We start from the raw sequence: 21,091 nt of genomic DNA, 5'->3' as shown, positions 1-21,091 counted from the left end.
AGGGATTATTTGGATAAAATGGAGTCTATGGGAGACAGCCATTCAGTAATTCTGAGCTTTCTGGATATCGGGTTTCCGGATAAGGGATCCTATACGTGTACTATAATATTAATTGCAGTATGTTTTCTGTAGATGCAAACAAAAAAAAATCTGAATGGAAATCAGATAAGAAATCTTTGAAAAACCAGCAAACTACATTTTACATACTTGTGAAAATGAAATTATATAAGGCCATACACCTACTAAATTTGACCTGACGTCCGTGAAGCAGCCTATTAGGCATGTCTATACAGCCGTAGCCCTATGTTACCAGCAAGATCATGAGTGTGCTTTTTACTATATGTAGGTATATATATATATATATATATATATATATATATATATATATATATATATATATATATATATATACATATATATTTATATATCTACTTCTCTATTGCCCTCCATCACTTATCATTTTTTTCTGCATTCTTTAGAGTTGAGTGTAATAGAAAGGGTCACTAGTAAAAGACAGGCCTCAGTGTTATTACCTCCAGCCTCACGGGTTTAGTTTGCCACAACGTTATTCTCAGAAGATCACAGCAATTAAAATGCCTTGAATGACAGTGGCCAGAGGGTAATGGCACTCCAACTGTTTGATTACTTCAATCTTCTCATCATAAATACACTGATCATAGCAAAATCTGCTTCCCATTGTAGTGCATGGGAATTATGTAGCCTCTGGACATAAGAACAAGCAGGAGGTGTATTGCTAGTAAAATGTGGACATCAGTGTTGGCTTGACATTCATACTCACTCTCCCTTTTAAAGGAGATAATGTGATAATGCTGCACTGTGTGTGTCTGCTTATAATATTAATCATAATTATACTCCAACCTTTAGGGCAGAACACACTGGGCAAAGTGCAATTTTAAAGGATAAGTAAACCTATCAAAGAAGTAAATGTAAAATTGATGAGACTGCTAGTCTAAGTACTTTTGTCATTTACATTCATTATTTATTTTCTTTTTATTCCAAAAAGAAATTAAGGGATACATGTGCTGTTAATATGAATGAATTTTGTTACAACAACACCACCTGCTGGTCAGTTTCTGACTACCAAGTAGTCAAGGAAGTTGTCAGGAGAAAGAAAGAGTCTGCTCTGATGTTCTTCTGCTTAGGAAAACAATAAGAAAACTTTCTCAAATCTTTCCTAACAAGAAGAGCATCAGAGCAGCCATCTTTCTCCTGACAACTTCCGTGATTACTTGGTGGTCAGAAACTGACCAGCGGGGTGGTGCTGTTGTAACACAATTCATTCATATTAACAGCACATGTATCCCTTCAAATCTTGGAATAAAAAGAAAATAAATAATGAATGTAAATGACAACATTTCTTAGAATAGCTCTCTTTAGTAACAGTATCTGTAGCATGGACCTGCATTAGGTTTGCTTATAACCTCTACTTGTATCATAAATCCATGTCACCATCGTTATTCCTCTGTACTGAGCATAAGTCAGCCAAAAGTCATAGGGTAATAATGACCCTTTAAAATTCATGTTTTATGCTACTGTTCCAGCAGCAAGGATCTGCAGAATACAAATATTTGTATGATTTCAAGTGGTAATGCAGGACAAGTATGTTCATACTTTGTTACTTCTCTGTATAAATTTGAGCAGCTTGCCCTGCTGTTAAGGGAAAACCTATAATGCCAACCTAATTAAAATAAAAGAAATCTAAGGAATCTGGGAAATGATTGTATGGATTGTAAGTAGGTCACCTCTATTTACTTGGAAGGTGATATTTATTTCTGCATTAGATGGAGTAAGAAGTGTTGGAAATGTTTCCAAAACTATTTATAATTTATGTTTTTCTAAACTAGTTAATAACACAGATATGGGTAATATCTGTAGCCTGGGACACTTGGGTTTTAGATAAGAGGACTTTAAGTGATTTGGATGGCCATGTTATTCATTTAAAGATAAAGCCCAGAACATTTGTTTTGTCACTGATATATCTGTATGCTTGATTAGTTAACTACAAGCCACCAACTACCATGCTCTAAGGGTCTGGCCACACGAGCAGATTCGGGGAGACTAGTCGCCCCAGCGACAAATCTCCTCTTCTTCGTGGTGACAATCTCCCTGAAGGCACACGCGGCACATCATTTTCCGAAGTCACCCGAAGTTGCCTCACGAGATTGTCACCCCGAAGAAGAGGAGATTTGTCGCTGGGGCAACTAATCTCCCCCAATCTGCTTCTGTGGCCAGACCCTAATACTCTTGTTTTTGTTAACTATATAAAATTTGTTTTGGTGCTTCCTAATGGGCAATTAAGTAGCTTTGGGCTAGAGAAAGTAGAAAATTGTTTGTGGCAGGTACAAGTCTCCGCATGGGATGTGGAGTGTAAGTTTTACATCAAACATGGTACCAAGCTCAGGGCCCCAGTAGCAGAGGTCAAGAGGATTTAAAGGAAAACAATACGCCCGAACAATGTAGGTCTCTATAAATAAGATATTGCATAAAACAGCTCATATGTAAAACCCTGCTTCATGTAAATAAACCATTTTCATAATAACATACTTTTTTTGTTTTTTATTTATTGGTTCCATCTTCAATAGAGAAAAAGGATAACTTTACAATATTGTTCAAAGCATAAATCAATTATTCTCATACATTGAGTGACTCTCCACCAGAGTGAGAGGCAATTCTGAATCAGTGGTTACATATTAGAAGATCAACCACTTTTTTTTTTTTTATTAAACACAAACTGGTGTATAAGGGGGGGAGGTCTGGTTAAAGTGGGGTCATGTGTTGGCATCTGTTCCCATATATGCAGATAGTTTTGCTAAGTATTAACCTGGGGTATGCTTGTATCAAATAAGTCTGCCCATGCACCCCAGACTTTCTCAAATTTATCCGGGCAGCCTCTGCTGATATATGTTAACTTGTAGAGTGGAAGTGCTTGGTTTATTATAGATTTCAATCGTTTTAGGGTGGGTGGGGTAGATCGTTTCCAGGTCAAAATAATGGTTTTCCTGGCATAGTAATAGAGGAGTCGCAGAAGGGTACGCTGGTATTTGTCCTGGACTATATTCTTCACTAGGCCCAAAATACATGCTTCTGGGGACCTCACATTTGGCATGTGTTTCCATTGTAAATGCCACCACTTTACCCCAAAATTTGTTAACCAGTGGGCAGGTCCAGAACACATGTAGGAATATACATGGGCTTGTCCCGCATTTGAAACATAAATTGTTAGACTTAAGGCCCATCAAGTGCAGTCTGGCCAGTGTGAGGTAGGATCTATGGATTGTACGGTATTGTATCATAATATCATTACTGCTAATCACTCAAGGTAGGCATGAGTGGGTAAGATCATCCCAGTCATCAGAATCTAATTGTGGGAGATCCAAGGCCCATATAGTATAGCATTGTGCAAAGGGGTTACCTCTTTGAGAGAGTAAATGCGAGATACCAGTTGCTTGTTACTAGGTGTCCTTAATAGCTCCTCTAACAAGGTTACCTTGGGGGGGGGGGTGTTCAGGGAATTGGCTATTAGTTGCATTTTTAAGCTGTAAATATCAGAACCACATGGTTCTGGGAAGCTTAAACTCCAAAGTTAAAGCAGTGAAGGATTTAAACCCTTGAGTATCATATAGTTGACCAACATATTTAATTGTGAATTTAGCCCAGAGTGACGGGTCAGGTACCGTAAGAAAGTGTTGTAGCTTGGGATTGCACCGCAAAGGCGTATAGGGGGAAATCACGTTTTGTAGGGTCTTATACTTAATGGCTTTTTCCTATATCGGGATTAACATTCCCAGTGTGGTAGGGGGGCATCCCCTTTGAGTAGTTCCCCTTAAGGGGGTATTTGCTAATGATTCAATTGACCCTGCTGCTTCTGCTGAGATGGGGAAGGCGGCTTTTTTTAGCTGAGGGAGAAAGCCACCAGACTACATACACCAGCTGGGCAGCCAAATAGTATAAGAAGTGTGGTAGCGCTAAGCCACCATGCTTTTTGGGGGCTGTTAGGGTTTGGAGGCTTATACGAGGTTGGTTTGTTTATTATTTCACACAAAAGAGCATATCATGGAGTCAAGCCTGGTGAATAGATTATTTGGGAGTGGGATTGGGGAGTTGTGAAGTAAGTATAACAGTTTGAGAAGCACCACCATTTTTATGAGGTTGACACCCCCAACAGGTTTAGTGGGAGGCTCACCCAGCTGCTGTATAACAGGGTCTATGTTTAACACTCTGTATCTGTATTGGTTAGCACTGACCCACACTCCCAGGTATTTGAACACTTCGACAAATTTTAGCTCTGATGGGTGTGTTGAGTTGGAGAGCCCAGAGTGGTTTAACCGCATGCAAGTCGATTTTTACCAGTTAACTTGGAGTCCAGAGACTTCCCCCATATTGGTCAACAAGCCTCAGCAGTGCCACAAGAGATTGACCCTTGTCCACTAGATAAACCAGAGCATCATCCGCATATAGAGATATGCGCTCCTCCACCCCCCCCCCAAAAGCGCAGACCCCTAGGGAGTGGGGTAAATAATCTACTTTTATAGTAGTATGTGCCATTGGGTTATCAGAAATAGAAAATCAATTTTAAAAAACAAGGGCCGCCACTTGGGATCCTTGGATTCACAGTGCACACAAACAAATCAAACTTCTTAGGTGACAGGTCACATGAGCCAACTAACAGACATAGTTCTGTAATCCAATTTTTTTAAAATGATTTCCTTTTTCTCTGTAATAATAAAACAGTACCTTGTGCTTGATCCAAACTAAGATAAAATTGATCCTTATTGGAGCAAAAAAACAGCCTGTTGGATTTATTTAATGTTTACATGATTTTCTAGTAGACTTAAGTAATGAAAATCCAAGTTATGGAATGATCCATTACCAGGAAAACCCCCAAGCATTATGGATAACAGGTCCCATACCTGTATTATGAGAGACAACCTGCTTCTCTGTTCTCAAGTGATACTTGCTGCAATGTGCCATAGGGATCATATCAGTAAAACTATAAAGAGTTCGTTACAGTTTCAGGCTTTGCCCTTGTCATGGTCACCCCTTGAGATCTCTGTGTGACTCTGCCTCTGAGGGCTCTTCCCGAGGCCAAAGGCAGCTGCTACAGACGGAAGATTGAGCCATGACCAGGGAGCTTAGCACTTGTTCTGAATTTAGGTAGCCATACGTGACACTGTCCAATAGACTGAACGATTGATCGACATGGCATGTATATAGGGACACTCCACACATGGTCCGAAAATTTTACAAATCTTTTTTCCGTACGATAGTATCTTTGCGTATGTGGCAAGCTTAAAGGGATTCTGTCATGATTTTTATGATGTAGTTATTTCTAAATTACACTGTTTACACTGCAAATAATTCACTCTAGAATAGAACCAGCAAGTGTACTTTTTATTAGTTGTAATATTGGTGTGTAGGCAGTCATCTCAGGTCAGACTTTAGGATGGAACTGCTTTCTGACAGACTGTTCTCCTACTCAATGTAACTGAATGTGTCACAGTGGGACCTGGATTTTACTATTGAGTGCTGTTCTTAGATCTACCAGGCAGCTGTTATCTTGTGTTGGGAGCTGATTACCTTCCCATTGTTCTGCTTATCAGCTGCTGGGGGGGTGAAATCACTCCAATTTGCAGTGCAGCAGTATAGAATGACTGAAGTTTATCAGAGCACAAGTCACATGACTGGGGCAGCTGGGAAACTGAAAATATGTGTAGCCCCATGTCAGATTTCAAAATTAAATATAAAAAAAATCTGTTTGCTCTTTTCTGAAATGGATTTCAAGGCAGAATTCTGCTGGATCAGCCCTATTAGCAGTTTGAAACATTTTTTTTCCCACAACAGTATCCCTATAAGTCCTCTTTCCTGACCAGCATTCATATTACCATCATCTGCTCTGATTTTGCTTAATGAGAGCTAATACACAGTAAGCACTGGGGCCGTATATCTTTTTTTAATCAGTAACATTGTATACAGATCTCCGAACAATCTAAATGCTTATTAAAAACACATGTACAAGGCTGAATAGGAGGCAGCACATCTTAATGCAATCAGTTCAGCTTTGCTAATTGCTTTTTAAAGTGTCTTCCAGTCGTCAGATCATCTAGTAACCCTCATCAGCAATTAATGTCTTCCTGCCCCCTAGCAAACATTTCCTGGTAGGCTGAATGGCAGTCAACCTGGGATAAAGTCATTTGGAACTTGATTCCACAGATAAAAGTATAATTTCAAGTCTCTTTCTCTTTTCTTGTTTAACATTGTTAATGTTTAGCATCATAGGAATTAAACAATGCAATTAATTCAAGGTCTATATGAAGCTGCCTTTAGTCACAGATTTAACCATCTATTTTACTACTCTAGATTTAACTAACCAAGAACAAAGCTTTCCAATCTTCCTCTTCCGAGCAGTTGTTGATCTCTTTTCTCAAAATCCACAAAAAATTTGCTGCTAGTAGTTATTCTTTTCTATCAACCCTAAATTATTGTCTGAAATGTGCCACTATGTATCACATAGCTCCGGAAAAAAACGCGCAAGATTTGTTTTTGTTCGCTGGAATCTTTGCAAGCTCATACAGGCATGGGATCTGTAATCTGGAAATCCATTATCCAGAAAGCTCAGAATTACATAAAGGCCATCTACCTTTGGGTAGGAGTACATGAACGATTTTGGCGCGATCCCAAACGCATGCGACAAATAAGGTAAGAGAATTGTCGCATCGTCTCGCAGCGTTGATCCAACGTGACACGACTGTCGGCTGCTGCACGATGCGTCATGTTACGTCAGATCAACTCTGCGACACCATGCGACAATTCTATCTCTTACCTTATGTTTGACGCATGCGACAAGTTGCATGCGTTTTCTCGCAGCATGTCTGATCACGCCGAAATCGTTCGTGCAGTCCTACCCTTAGACTCTATTTTATCCAAATAAACCAAATTTTTAAAAATTATTTTCTTTTTCTTAGTAATAATAACACAGTAGCTTGTACTTGATCCAAACGAAGATATAATTAATCCTTATTGGAAGCAAAACCAGCCTATTGGGTTTACATGAATTTCTAGTAGACTTAAAGGGGTGGTTCACCTTAAGGTAACTTTTATCATGTTACAGAACGGCTAATTCTAAGCAACTTTTCATTATTTCTTTTTTATAGTTATTTGCCTTTCTCTTCTGACTCTTTGCAGCTTTCAAATGGGCGCCGCTGACGCCCCTTCTAAAAAAACAAATGCTCTGTAAACTACAAATGTATTGTTATTGTTACTTATTATTACTGATCCTTATATTCAGACCCTCTCCTATTCATATTCCAGTCTCTTATTCAAATCAATGCATGGTTGCTAGGGTAATTTGGACCCTAGTTACCAGATTGGTTAAGATGAAAATTAAAGAGCTGCTGAATAAAATGCTAAATAACTCAAAAACCTTCAATAATAAAAAATGAAAACAAATTGCAAATTGTCTCAGAATATCACTCTCTACATTACAGTATACTAAAAGTTATCTCAGAGGTAAACAACCCCTTTAGGGCTCTTACACACGGCCGGTCCGACCTGCGCTCACTCAGGCGCGTGTAGGCGCCGAACGCAGGAAAAATGCAGCATGTTGCGTCTGAACCTGCGTTCGGCGCCTACACGCGCCTGAGTGAGTACAGCCCCATTTCAAATAATGACTTGCGTCTATTCCTGCGCTCCCCTGCGGCTGAACTCCAAAAAACGGAACGCAGGGGAGCGCAGGTCGGAACGGCCGTGTGTAAGAGCCCTTAAGGTATAAAGATCCAAATTACAGAAAGATCCATTATCTAGAAAACCCCAAATCCCAAGCATTCTGGATAACATATCCCATACTTGTATTATGGATCTTTTACTGGAAACAATTTTAGTAAAACATTGTCAGAACCAGGCGTCTGATATCCTAGTGAAGAATGCCATGTTGCATAGAACCTCTTGTAGGCTGTACGCACCCAAATAAATTAATTGACCAAGCAAATGAGTATAAGTTTTAACCATGTGGCCACTGTTTAGAGATTGCAAAACACAAAATACAACCCTGCCTTTAAAGGGCAAGTCAACCCCAAAATAAAAATGTGCCTAATAAAAGAAAAATAATTTGAAGCAACTTATTATATACATTAATTAAAAATTGTCAGTGTTTTTAAAGTTATTTATAAAAACAATTGCTATTGAAAGCAGCATTGGCTTAACTCCTAGTTGTTACTTTTTAAACAATAGGTCCCCAGAAAAGACAGGTCTGTTAATCAGCTGCCTTGTCTTTCATTGTATCAACAGTCTGAGCCATCAGGGCAGAGAATAGACTGGGACAAACACTGCTTTTAATAGCAATACATATATAAATAACTTAACATAATAACCAAAGAAAATTTGTAATGAATGTATATTGCAAAGCTGCTTAGAATAATGTATTTTTTTTTTAGGGCAGAGACAGTTGAGAAGATTCAGGGAGATTAGTCGCCCGGTGACAAATCGCCTCTTCTTCGGGTGACTAATCTCTCCGAACTGCCTCCCTGCCGGCTAGAATCGAAATCGCTGGCGGGATGGCACTCAGAGGTCTTCTTTTTCCGAAGTCGCCCCGAAGTTTCTTCATGAGGCGACTACTCTCCTCGAATCTTCTCATCTGTCATTAGGCAAAAGTTTTATTTTGGAGTTGATTTGCCCTTTAAAGATTAATGATTTTGAAGAGCAAAATTACATGCAGAACTATTCCTAATGAGGTGAAGCTGCTGGTTATTAAAATGTACGTTTTTTTTGACAAGCTCAGATGCCATAGATTACCCCAGCCTGCAGGAGGTCGTGCAGTGGAACATATTACTCAACTACCGCCAAAATCAAGAAAATGCCGGCATCAAAGAAACAAACACCAGGAAATATATATATATATATATATATATATATAAAAATTGCCATGAAAGACTTTTGTTTGTGAGAGGTGATGGCATCCTACCAGACTTTCCATGACATTTATACGGAAAAACTTGTGTAGATTGGAATCCTGGAGTAGCCAAGGAAACGACTAGCACCGTGTGCAGCGGCGGTGTTTGTCTTTGTTTAGTGCCTGCCTTCCAATGCTGGGGATCAAATTTCACCACTGCTGCTTAATCTGTCAGTATCAGAGTGCACATGAGGAGCTGCTTCATGTACAATTGTAAGTTGCAGGGAAACACCCATCGCTATCAAACACATTTGTTTTTCTTTCAGAGCCAACAGGGTTTATGGAACTGGGTTTTATTTTTACACTGTGGTATCCAGCACTGAACATTCTTACAAATCATTTATTAATAGAGAGGAGGGTGTATGCGTTATACTATATACAGTATATATATATATATATATATATATATATATATATATATATATATATATATATATATATATATATATTCATATAAAAGCATAGAAATACATTTAGGGGTAATTTACTATTCCCCTGGGCAGACATTCGAGAGCACTAAGGGGATTATGCACAAAGCACTTCTGCCTGGGGGAATAGAGTGCTGGATTTTATATTCTACATCTTATTCCCCCAGGCAGTTACGTAATGCAGAGCAGGGGGAGCAGACCAGCCCTGTCCTTACAGCCTGGCACTTCTCCTACATGAATGCCAACAGCTCCTTATTCACAGGTAGGTTTGCCACATTTTCTGGAAAAAAGTACTGGCCTTCCTATATATTTACCATTTTTGCCTATTAATAACATTGGGATCAACCATAATTTTGAAAGATTTTGTGTCCCAGCCACACAGGGCCTCCCCTGCCACTTACACCCGCCTCCTCTACTCTGGTGTGATCATTCCATAGTCTCCAATGGAGATCAGCTGCGTATTTACTATATAGGCACTCAAAGGCCTATGCCTAGGGCAGCAGCTTCTGGGGGTGGCCCTCAGATGACTATATATTAAATAGAATTTTTGCAAAATAAAATGTCACTTCCCCTGCTTAGGATTGCCACCTTTTCTGAAAAAAAATACAGTCTTTCCTATATTTTAATGGTTTTTCCCTATAAATAACATTGACATCAAGCAACATTTTTACCAGCCGGTAAAATTGCCGGCCAGGTGGCAACCCTACCGCTGCTGTTGGATACTTTCCCATGAAATCCATCAGCGGTTGGGGGGTATGGGGGATCTTTTGAAGAGCACTGGCGGAAGTGACGTCAACCGCATTGCATTGTCATCATTGTCCATGCCTACGGCAGCACTGGACCAAAATACTCTTCTAATGGAGATGAGGCCAACCCCCTCCCCACTTCTGATTTTTGCTGTCCTAGGCCTCAGCCACAAATCGGATCTGTTCAAGACAGGGCAGAGACCTGCACCAATACAACAATAAAGGAAGGAAGTGTGAAAAAGTACAAACAATGGTTGATTGTAGATTTTCTACACTTTTCACATTTCCTTCCTTGTTTACGGTGTGTATCAGACATCACTGCCCTGACAAGCATACAATCCAATGGAAGGGAGATGAGGGTAGAAGTTCACAATACATTTGAGAACACCAAAGTAAATAGTGGCGTAACTATCTATACAGCAGATCCACACTGTCACAAGAGGGAGGGCAGGAAACAGGGGGCCCAGACTGTGCGGTATTGTATCATAGTCCCCCCTCCCGACCCATCTTTTACCTTTAAAAAAGCAGCAAGGTACTTACCTGGGAGGTGCGGCGTGAATGGGTCAGGAGGGGGGGACTAGGGGAGGAGGACTGTTAATGCCGGGACCCCTCAGTAGATTTTTTGGCAAGGGGGTCCATCTCTACAAAGTTACACCACTGTGTATAGTCCCAGTATAGTATGTGGATTATGTCAAGCAGTCTCAGTCCTAGTGGATCTTTCAGACTATTATACTTACCAAAGGCACACACTAAGGCCATGTAATTAACTGGTATATTTTTGGAATGAATGCATGAAGATCCAACCAGTGGGAGGCAGCAGTGGTGACCATTACTTGTAACATATAACAGTTCTTAAATAAGATTCATAAGAAGAGAGATGTTGTAGTTCTCTGGGCAGCAAAGATTGTAGACAGAATTTTGTGTTGGGGAGGCTAGTAATGGAAATTTCTCTCTTGGTGTTCTATAATGGAAATATTGCAAGATTAGGGGACATCCAAAGTTTTTGTAAGTTACCTGTGAAAGTAAAGGGACACATATAACGTGCAGTCCATGAGATAGACGAATGTGCCAAAGCATTCCACAAACTAATGAGCACAACATTCTAGAACTGTCTGAAATCAAATATCATGGAACTCCAGCCGCTTCTAGCTGCCTTTTGGGCTTTGGCCTGCAGGAAAAACATGGGCTTCTGACTACCTTTCAGATTTTTGGAAACAGACTTCAGTAGAGGTTTTCTGTTTTACATCAGTGCGGTAAAGTGTAGCAGAGGATTAACAGTTCATTCTTAGGAAACTATCACTTTTCACTTATCTTAATTGAGATATGGGGGAATGTAATATGTTTCGCTAGCACAAAAAACCTGAGCTAAGTCGTTTGCGAATGTTAGCGACCATGTTTGCGCCCTTTTTGGCTGATCAAAGACCTCAACAACTTCATCACAAAGTTTGCGAACATTCGCAGCTTACGTAATTCATTTTTGCAAGCGCAAGGTTCTTTTACCGACAACATTTTTAAAGAAACTTTTCATGCCAAAATCATCTGGAGATTGTTGTTTCTGGGACTCTTAGGAAACTCTCATAGGAGCCAAATAATGGAGAGTATTCAAAGACGGGCTATAATAATAAGGTCTATAGAAAAATGCAATAGGAGATACAGGTATTGGATCCGTTATCTGGAAACCCATTATCCAAAAAGCTCAGAATTACAGGAAGGGCACCCCCATAGACTCCATTATAAATATAATAATAATAAAACATTAGCTTGTACTTGATGGTAAGCTGCATGAATCCAAATTGGTGGCAAAACAATCCTATTGGGTTTATTTAATGTGTCAGTGATTTTTTTCAACAACTTCTTCACAAAGTTTGTGAACATTTGCAGTGTATGTAATTCATTTTCACAAGTGCAATGTTCTTTTAGCAACAACATTTTTAACGAAACTCCAGAGCAGATTTTAATGCTAAACCTTGCTTAGTGATAATGTGAAATGTAATAATCGCCAGCGACGGATTCTACAATGTGAGCAGATCTAAACATTCGCAAAGACGTCATATTAAATAACGATTGTGACTTATAATTACATTTCCCCCTTAGAGTTATTTTTATTTCTTACTTTTATCCCAACCTAGAACTTAAGCTGGCCATAGACGCAAAGATCTGATCGTACGAATCGAGGGTTCGATTTTTGGACCGTGTGTGGAGAGGCCCGACATTCTTCGTCCGGCGGAGATCGGTTGTTTGGTCGATCGGACAGGTTAAAAGATTTCTGTCGGCTGACGATAATATCCATGCGTGTATTGCCGATCGTACGATTTTCAGAGGGAGACTGTCACTAGCTTTGTCGGAGATAAACTTTCGTACGATTGCTGTCAGGGGCAGAACATCGGCTGATCTGTTCTTTTCTACTTTATTTGATCTGAATGGTTAGTGGCAGGTCGGGAGACAATCGGATCTTTGCATCTATGGCCACCTTTACAAATAGTTTGTTAACAGAGTCTGCATTTTGCAGAAAAAACCTTGGAATTGCTGCGAAAGATTCCAACAACAAAGGAAGCAGCCCTCTCAGCATTATCAGTCGTGCAAGATAAGCAGAAATATCCTGGAGCAGATTGTCTTATCACACTTCTTGGTTTTGCCCATTCTGTTTTTTAGCAGCCTAGATGCGCAGCGAAAATGCCCCAAAATTGCCTTCTATTGGCCCCTATGGAAATTGCCTGATAGCACCATCACTTTCATGCTGACTTCATGCCAAAATCATCTGGAGACTGCCATTTCTGGGACTCTTGGGAAATTCAAACAAACATGGCACTAGTGAAATAAGGTCTATTGAAAAATGCAATAGGAGATACAGGTATGGGATCCATTTTCTGGAAACCTGTTTCTCAGAAAGCCCCGAAATACAGGAATGGCATCCCATTGACTCCATTATAAGTATAATAATAATAATAAAACAGTAGCTTGTACTTGATGGTAAGCTGCATGAATCCAAATTGGTGGAAAAACAATCCTATTGGGTTTATTTAATGTTTCAGTGATTTTTAGCATACTTATGGTGATCCAAATTACAGAAAGATCCATTATCAGGAAAACCCCCAGGTCCCAAGCACTCTGGATAATAGATGCTCTACCTGTACAAGGAAACTGCAGCACATTTTGCTACTTTTGGGAAGGGAGGAACTATTGTCCATCTAATTACATTTTCATGTCCCAGTATGTAGGTGGTATACTTTACACAGGGACCCCCATACAGTAGTAGTTTTAATGAATTAAGGATTAGAAGTGTTTATAGTGAGGAATAGCTTGTAGCATGAAAGAATGGGATGTTACAACAAAGCACGTGTTTCTGTATGTAAATGCAGCCAGCACACAGAGATTTGGCCGCTGCTTGGAGGACGGCCTGCTGGAGTTTACTCATCTATTGTGTGAAAGAATTGTGGGAGTTAATTGCATGTGGGTCTGAAGAAAGTTGCTGTTCTAATGCTAATTCTGATTACATTCACACCCGACCCCTGACCTGAACCTCTAGGCAGCACTGGGAGATGTTGTTATACACCAGGCCACATTCTTTTTTTTCTCTTTGTTTGTAAAACTCAGCTCATGTTTGCTAGCCTCAAGTCATCCTTTTAAAATATACGGTTTATTCTCTTGGTTTTTATTCTGGTCAGAGGTGATTTGTATTCAATCCATCAGCTGAAATCAAAACTGTACTTTTCCCACCAAAGCAATAATTTTATATGGAATTCATTGGGGAGATTGAGTGCCCTGCAATTTATTTGTATCTCGAACACAGGGGGGGGGGGGGTTAGTGATTTAACTCATTCTTTGCAATGTTTTCATATGGCATTCCCCTGGATTAATCGACTGAGCTCCATGGAATATCAACGACTAGGCTGATTTTGTTTTGTTTTCTTCTTTTGCTTAGCTTTCTTGTCTCAACCAGTAACAGTTAAAGAGGTGGTTCACCTTAAGTTAACTTTTAGAGTAGCCAATTATAAGCAACTTTTCAATTGTTCTTGATTATTTGTTTTGTACAGTTTTTTTTAATTATTTGTCTTATTCTTCTGACCCTTTCCAGCTTTCAAATGGGGGTCACTGACCCCATCTAAAAACAAATGCTCTGTAAGACTACAAATGTATGCCCAGGAGCAGTAACCCATGGCAACCAATAAGATGCTTGCATTTAAACAGATGACTAGTAAATTCTAACTGCTGTTTGGTTGCTATGGGTTACTGCCCCTGGGAAAACTTATTGCCTTTTATTATATAACCCCATAAGTGTATCCCCCTTTGTGATGTAGACTATGTGGTGTATAATAGTGATGTTTTGACCTGTTGGATGACCACCGGTTAGGCATGTTTGGGTTGGAAGTTTGGCCACCCATTGCAGGTTTTGGTTGGGTGCGGTCAGACTGGCGAAGTACAGTCCTTCACTGTTCCTGAAGATTCCCTGTCTTGAAACCAGAGGCGCAGACAGAAGCAGCGCACAGAGCAAGAAGGCGTTGTTTAGGGTCCGGTGCGAGTCCTACAATGGCAATATTCTGTGGGTTAGATTTTGTGTGTTAGGGTTGGGTGCTGATTGAGTTTTTCCTGACCCACGCATCACTAGTGTATAAGTAATTCTGTGTGATAGTGTCATATTAGCCACAGTTTCATGGACCCCACCAAACAATGTAAATTCAGAGCTTGAGCTATAAGGGCCTAGTGAAATGCCAGGGGAACCAGTGTATAAGGATTAGCCAGTGCTGCACCCCAAGTTAGAGGTTGTAGAAGATAGTTAAGATTAGTTTTGTGCATATAGCTCATTCTGGAGGTCGACAGCAGGTGCAGAAGAGAGTGAGCAAGGTGAGTTACAGGCATACAGCTTGCTATTTTGTACCTGTTTTTGCACCTTGTTCCATTTCCCTGTTAATAAATAATAGGGATGCACTGAATCTTGTATTTGTCCAAATCCGAGCAATTTTTAGCAGTATTCGGGCGAATACAAGAGCCTGGCTGAGCTGAATCCAAACCCCATATAACGGACAAAACTTGCTGTGCGCCCTTATCCTGCGATTCAGGTTTTTCTAAGTGTGTGCCAAACTATTTCTGCTGACCACAAGGATTCGTTATTCGACCAACTCCATACCCTACAATTCAGGGATTCACCTGAACCCTGAAAATCCCTATAGCTTATAGGTCCTGAAAGGCACGCACAACTGGTCTGATGCTTTCCATATGCAAGCCTTGTTTTTCAATAAGTAAATTCTCTTTCCAAGTTCAAAGCCTGAAGAATTTGTCCTGAAGAAACATTGACATTTTGAAGTCTTATGGATCCATAGCATTGTGACAAACCATTGTTGCTGTTAAACATCTATAACATACCCATGGTCCAGGGCGAAAGGGCTTTCTGTGCAGCCATACTGTATGGATTATATGCACCACTAATTAACAGTATTATTTACTGTGCCCAGCACCAAAGTCTTCCCAATCCTTATGGAACATCGCATTATTTGCATACAAATATCTCATTATTTAGGGATCCAGCTCTTCCTTCCTGGGCCCCTCATCAGTCACAGGCTCTGCTTCAACTATTATTACAGCCTTGGAATGAATCAAGTGTTGCATTGTACAGTGGGTGGGTGGCATCTCTGCTCTCTATTACAATGTTCTATAACTTCTTAATAATGAAAAAGAGTTTCATCCACTTAATACCCAAAACCCTTCCTTCTGCAATACATTTTTCCTTTTTATGGATAATATTATAACATCTACTGATAAATCATGCAATTTGCTCACAAGGAGATATTTTCTATACTGATCTAAAATCACAGAAAAGGTTATAAAGGTGCACACACAACACAATTACATTTATGTGTATGCAGAACCAATAGTATTTAAATTGGCAATGGATTTGTTTTGTCATACTGCATGTGTATACTGACCTCTAGTGGTAGGATGAAGAATGTTACATTCATTGCTCTAATCAGATATGGGGTCTTATCAGATAATTGGACGTTAATATATTCTGCCCAAGGTTGGATAGCACTGAGCACTTACAAGCCTTTCTAGACCCCAAGGATTCAATGGACATTATCCCGTGTTTGTGTATATTAAAGCAATAATGTCCTAGAGATACTTAAAGGAACAGTAACACCAAAAAATGAAAGTGTTTTAAAGGAATGAAAATATAATGTACTTGTGCCCTGCACTGCTAAAATTAGTCTGTTTGCTGCTGTGTAGCCACGGGGCAGCCATTCAAGCACAGGACACTTGGTAGATAGCAGATAAGTTCTGAAGGATCCCTTTGTATGCTACAGGGCTTATCTGTTATCTGTTGTGTATCCTTTGCCTCACGAGGAAACTTCGGGCAACTTCAGAAATCGAAACGACGCAAGTGCATTGGTGCTGGCGTTTTGTCATTATAGCAAGGGGAAGGCAGTTCGGGGAGATTGTCACAGAAGAGGCGATTAGTCGCCAGACGACTAAATCTCCCTGAATCTGCCCGTGTGTTTGAACCCTTAAATGACTGCCCCCATGGCTAAACAGCAGCATATTTATATAAAATATTTGTGAAGCAAACATGCCGGTTGTACCAGGGCAGCACAACCGTACTTTATATTTTCATTACTTTAAAAGACTTTCATTTTTCATGTTACTGTTCCTTTAATTCAAAAGTGATTGCTTGTGAAACCAATGCGAGGATTCTGCCATTTGCTATAATAATATGGCCACAGAAGTCATGGTTTCTTTGAAGTCTGTGGGAATGATAATGAATGTTTATAGAAAAATCAAGCAGAATTAAACACGCTGCTACTTAAGGTGTATATTTGCTTATGTTTTAGCCCATAGTATACAAATAAAATTGCTTAGTCTGCCCATTTACTTTGTTTTACAGGGAGAATTAAATTGTCGGGGAAATGGACCAATTCGAGTATTTGATTTTCTCACCAGGAAGGAGACAGAGTATCCCGCTCCGAAGCCTGCCTTTATCCCAATGGGATTGACGGCGCACAGTGGAGCTGACTATTACATCATGGAGAGCTTCATTTCGGCGGTTGCTGTAAGCACCTAAAATCAGACTTTTTCAACCACAGTTCCATAATAAACAGCCTGTATTGCAGGGGTGATTTACATTTACCAATAACCAGTATGCTATAGAATGGCCAATTCTAAGCAACTTTTCAATTGGTCTTCCTTATTTATTTTTTTTAGAGTTCTTTTTAATCATTTGCCTTTTTCTTCTGACTCTTTCCGGGGTCACTGACCAGTTTAAAAAACAAATGCTCTGTAAGGCTACATATTTATTGTCACTGCTACTTTGTATTACTCATTTTTCCTCCCTTTTCATATTCCAGTCTCTTAGTCAAATCAATACACGGTTGCTAGGGTAATTAGGGCCCTAGCAACAAGATTGCTGAAACTGCAAACTGGAGAGTTGCTGAATAAAAAGCTCACAAATAATAAAAAATGCAAATTGTCTCAGAATATCCCTCTCCACATCATATTAAAAGTTAGGTAAAGATGAGCAGCCACCATCAAATCAAAAGGGTATAAAAATCTATTTGCCTTGGATCTGTTTTCTTATTTAGTTTTGCTATTACGGTTAGCTTGTACATGTTTCTCTATCCAATTATCTAAAATGCTATTTAAAATGAAAATTTGTAGGCGCAAAATCATTCATGTAAAGTTGTTTTGGACTGAATAGAATTTATCGAAGGTTCCAAAACGACATCATTATATTTTTTTATTGCATCTTGTTAAACCAAGATTAATGGAACCATCTGATTTTACCATTCATTAAAAATGGACCAAGCACACTTGTGCAAACTAGACTTCATTAAAACAATTTTTTCAACCAGTAATTAACAATAATGCACAAGTGGAGACACCATTTTAAATATAACCAAACTTTTTGTCACTTTGTTCTGGTTTTATTATTATTTCCAACAGAACGATGATCCTTCCCGTATCCTTTCTGGCCCAGATGAAACCCTTAGAAGTCACCTGCTGGTGTTTGAGGCTGAGAGATCAAGAAAGGAGAGCAAAGTGGTGCATCTAGCCAAATAACAAGCCGGAATGAATAGGAAACCTTATTTAAATGTATTACAGGAATTCTCACGGTAGTTATGTATGTTTTATATACTTGATTTTATAATTAATGTAATCATTCCCAATAAACAATTGTTCTCTTACTCCCAAGAACTGGTATTTATCTTTCTTAGCTCACTTCCCTGACTGCCACATACAGACTGATCTAGTCAAAGGATTTTTACAATTATTGGGACGGCTCCTAGTAACCATCAACATGATAGTCAGTCCATGGTGATTGCGTTATCTGTCAAATTGGTTTGGCTTTAACAAAGGCTCACATTATGTCCATGTATTGCAATTTTAAAAATCTAAAACTAACAGCTGTGTTTTGGGGTGGGAAGTCAAAATACCATTTGTATGATAAAAACATCTTATATAACTATATCTTAGCCCTTGTGTGTATTATACAGGTTTGAGACCTGTTATCCAGAATGTTCGGGACCTGAGTTGTCCGGATAACGGATCTTCCCGTAATTTGGATCTTCAGACCTAAAGTCTACTAGAAAATCATGTAACCATTAAATAAACCCAATAGGCTGGTTTTGCTTCCAATAAGGATTAATTACATCTTAGTTTGAATCAAGTACAAGGGACTGGTTTATTATTACAGAAAAAAAGTAAATCATTTTTAAAAATCTGGAATATTTGATTATAATGGAGTCTATATAATGGAGTTTCTGGATAATGGGTATACGGATAATGGATCCCATGTTTCAGTCATGTCTCTTATTTGTAAGTAAGAGCCATTTATACCTTTGGTGTTTTAAAGAGATGCTACCGATCTAAAATATTTTTACTTGCGTTTCATGCACATCTAATCAGTGCTAGGCTGGTATTAGCATGAAAGGTAACACAAATCTATTGGTAGCATGCCCCACAGACTAAGTGGTTGATATCATTCAGTTTGTACATTAGAATGGATTTTCAGCTAACATAGACAGTTTTTTTGCTGATGGCCCAATAAAAAAGATCTGAACTGAAATAGGAGGAAGCGGTGGCCACCTATGGTTCTGGATATGCTGATCCTTTGAGCTACCTTACCATTTCACTTAGAATAATCAAAAACGTTCTCTGCACTGCCTTAGCTGTCCCAACATATACTGATAAATTCCAAAATGAGGAGAGCACTCAAAAGTTAGCAAAAATACACTGTGGTTACATTTATTCAAGGCCACTACACAACATGTTTTGGGTCCTTAAACCCTTTATGAAGTGTAATAAATACAGAACAAATCAGGCTTTCCATTGCCATCAATTAAATGTATAAAACATCACCTAATTGGTAACTCCATTAAATTTTCATCTGGGTGAAAAAATCCATGGTGTCCATACATAGCATAAACTGTGCTTTAAAATCTTCAATATTCAAAAAAGTGCTGTGGAATAATATATAAATATATATAAATCTATAAATCTATTAAATAAGTACCATACATTTAAAAAAACCAATAGTTAAAACTGATACTTTCATTTCCTATCTAGTAACAATACAATGTATTACAGTCACATAAAGTATCAAAGTTAAGTTGTAACATAGTATTTAACATTTACTAGTCTACTATGGATCAAGGCATTTTGTTCATTCAGCGGACATGACTTTGAATGATCAAAATGCCTTGATCCATAGTAGACTAGTAAATGTTAAATACTATGTTACAACTTAACTTTGATACTTTATGTGACTGTAATACATTGTATTGTTGCTAGATAGGAAATTAAAGTATCCGTTTTAACTATTGGTTTTTTAAATGTATGGTACTTTTTTAATAGATTTATAGATTTATATATATTTATATATTATTCCACAGCACTTTTTTGAATATTGAAGATTTTAAAGCACAGTTTATGCTGATATGTATGGACACCATGGATTTTTTCACCCAGATGAAAATTTAATGGAGTTACCAATTAGGTGGTGATTTATGTTCTGTGTTACACTTCATAAAGGGTTTAAGGACCCGAAACATGTCGTGTAGTAGCCTTAAATAAGTGCTCTCCTCATTTTGGAATTTATCACCTTACCATTTCAATTGATGTTGCACCCTTAGGGGGTTATGTATAAAAGGACAAGTTCATCTTTACCCAAAGAGTTTTCGAGGTTATTCTTCAGTCAAAACTCGAATTTTTGGGTTAAAAAAAACCTAAAATTTTTTGATTTTTTTTTTCTAAACTCGAGATTTATTATACCCCGAAGCTGTAAATAGCTTGAATTCAAAAATACTCCAGCTAAAACCTGGCAAGGTCATGTAGAAGCCGATAGCAGAGGTCCCTTCAAACCATTTGAAGATGTTTGTAGCCTTCATAATCTTCAGGGTTTTTTTTCAGTGGGTTTCGTTAGATTTATCGAGAAATTAGAGCGATTTTCCCCGAAAATTCAAGTTTTCTGGTTCTTCACCCGAATTCACTGATTCAAGTTTTTCCCATGAAGTTGTTTCTTATATCAGAAAACAATCGAGGCAACAAATCTCCTAGCAATCCCTTTGTCTTCAATCATATCACCACAAGTAAACTGTGACTAAATACAGTTATAAACATATCTAGAAGTTCATCCATAAAACTTGACAGAATTGCAGCTGTGTGAGACTATAGGGGTTATTCACGACTTTGCAGGGTACAAAGAAACACAAATTTACAAAAGTGTGAAGCGGCTAATGCTAGCGAAAATTCACCAGAGTGAAGTCATTTTGTTACTTCACTGATTTACTAATGGGCGCTAGCGTAAATTTGCTAGAGAAGTGGACTTACTCTAGCGCTACTTCGCACCCTTACGCCAGCCGAAGTTGCGCTATGGCGAAGGGACGTAACTACGCTAATTCACTAACTTACGCATTTTACTGAACGTTACCTCTTGTGCCAGACTTGCCTTCACCACCTCAGACCAG

The 21,091-nt window shown here is 38.8% G+C and overlaps 1 protein-coding gene across 4 annotated transcripts in view; it reads left to right on the top strand.

The window, feature by feature from the left end:
• The window catches only part of LOC108696590 (putative 4,5-dihydroxyphthalate dehydrogenase), an 88,351-nt gene extending 70,041 nt beyond the window's left edge, over nt 1-18,310 (top strand). For 3 of the 4 annotated variants that reach the window (XM_041569382.1, XM_018226094.2, XM_041569381.1), the window contains 2 exons: nt 17,014-17,178; nt 18,069-18,310. In XM_041569382.1, coding sequence (XP_041425316.1) covers nt 17,014-17,178; nt 18,069-18,185 — 282 coding nt within the window. In that variant the 3' untranslated portion in view covers nt 18,186-18,310. Of the gene's footprint in view, nt 1-8,794; nt 8,878-17,013; nt 17,179-18,068 lie in introns of those variants that run through there. The other variant, XM_018226095.2, reaches the window with a different exon arrangement.
• The last annotated feature ends 2,781 nt before the right edge of the window (nt 18,311-21,091 follow it).

Source organism: Xenopus laevis, chromosome 7L, assembly GCF_017654675.1.
Source record: "Xenopus laevis strain J_2021 chromosome 7L, Xenopus_laevis_v10.1, whole genome shotgun sequence".
Taxonomy (NCBI): Eukaryota; Metazoa; Chordata; class Amphibia; order Anura; family Pipidae; genus Xenopus; species Xenopus laevis.
Note: the sequence above shows the minus strand (reverse complement) of the source record. Positions and strands in the feature narration are given on the sequence as shown.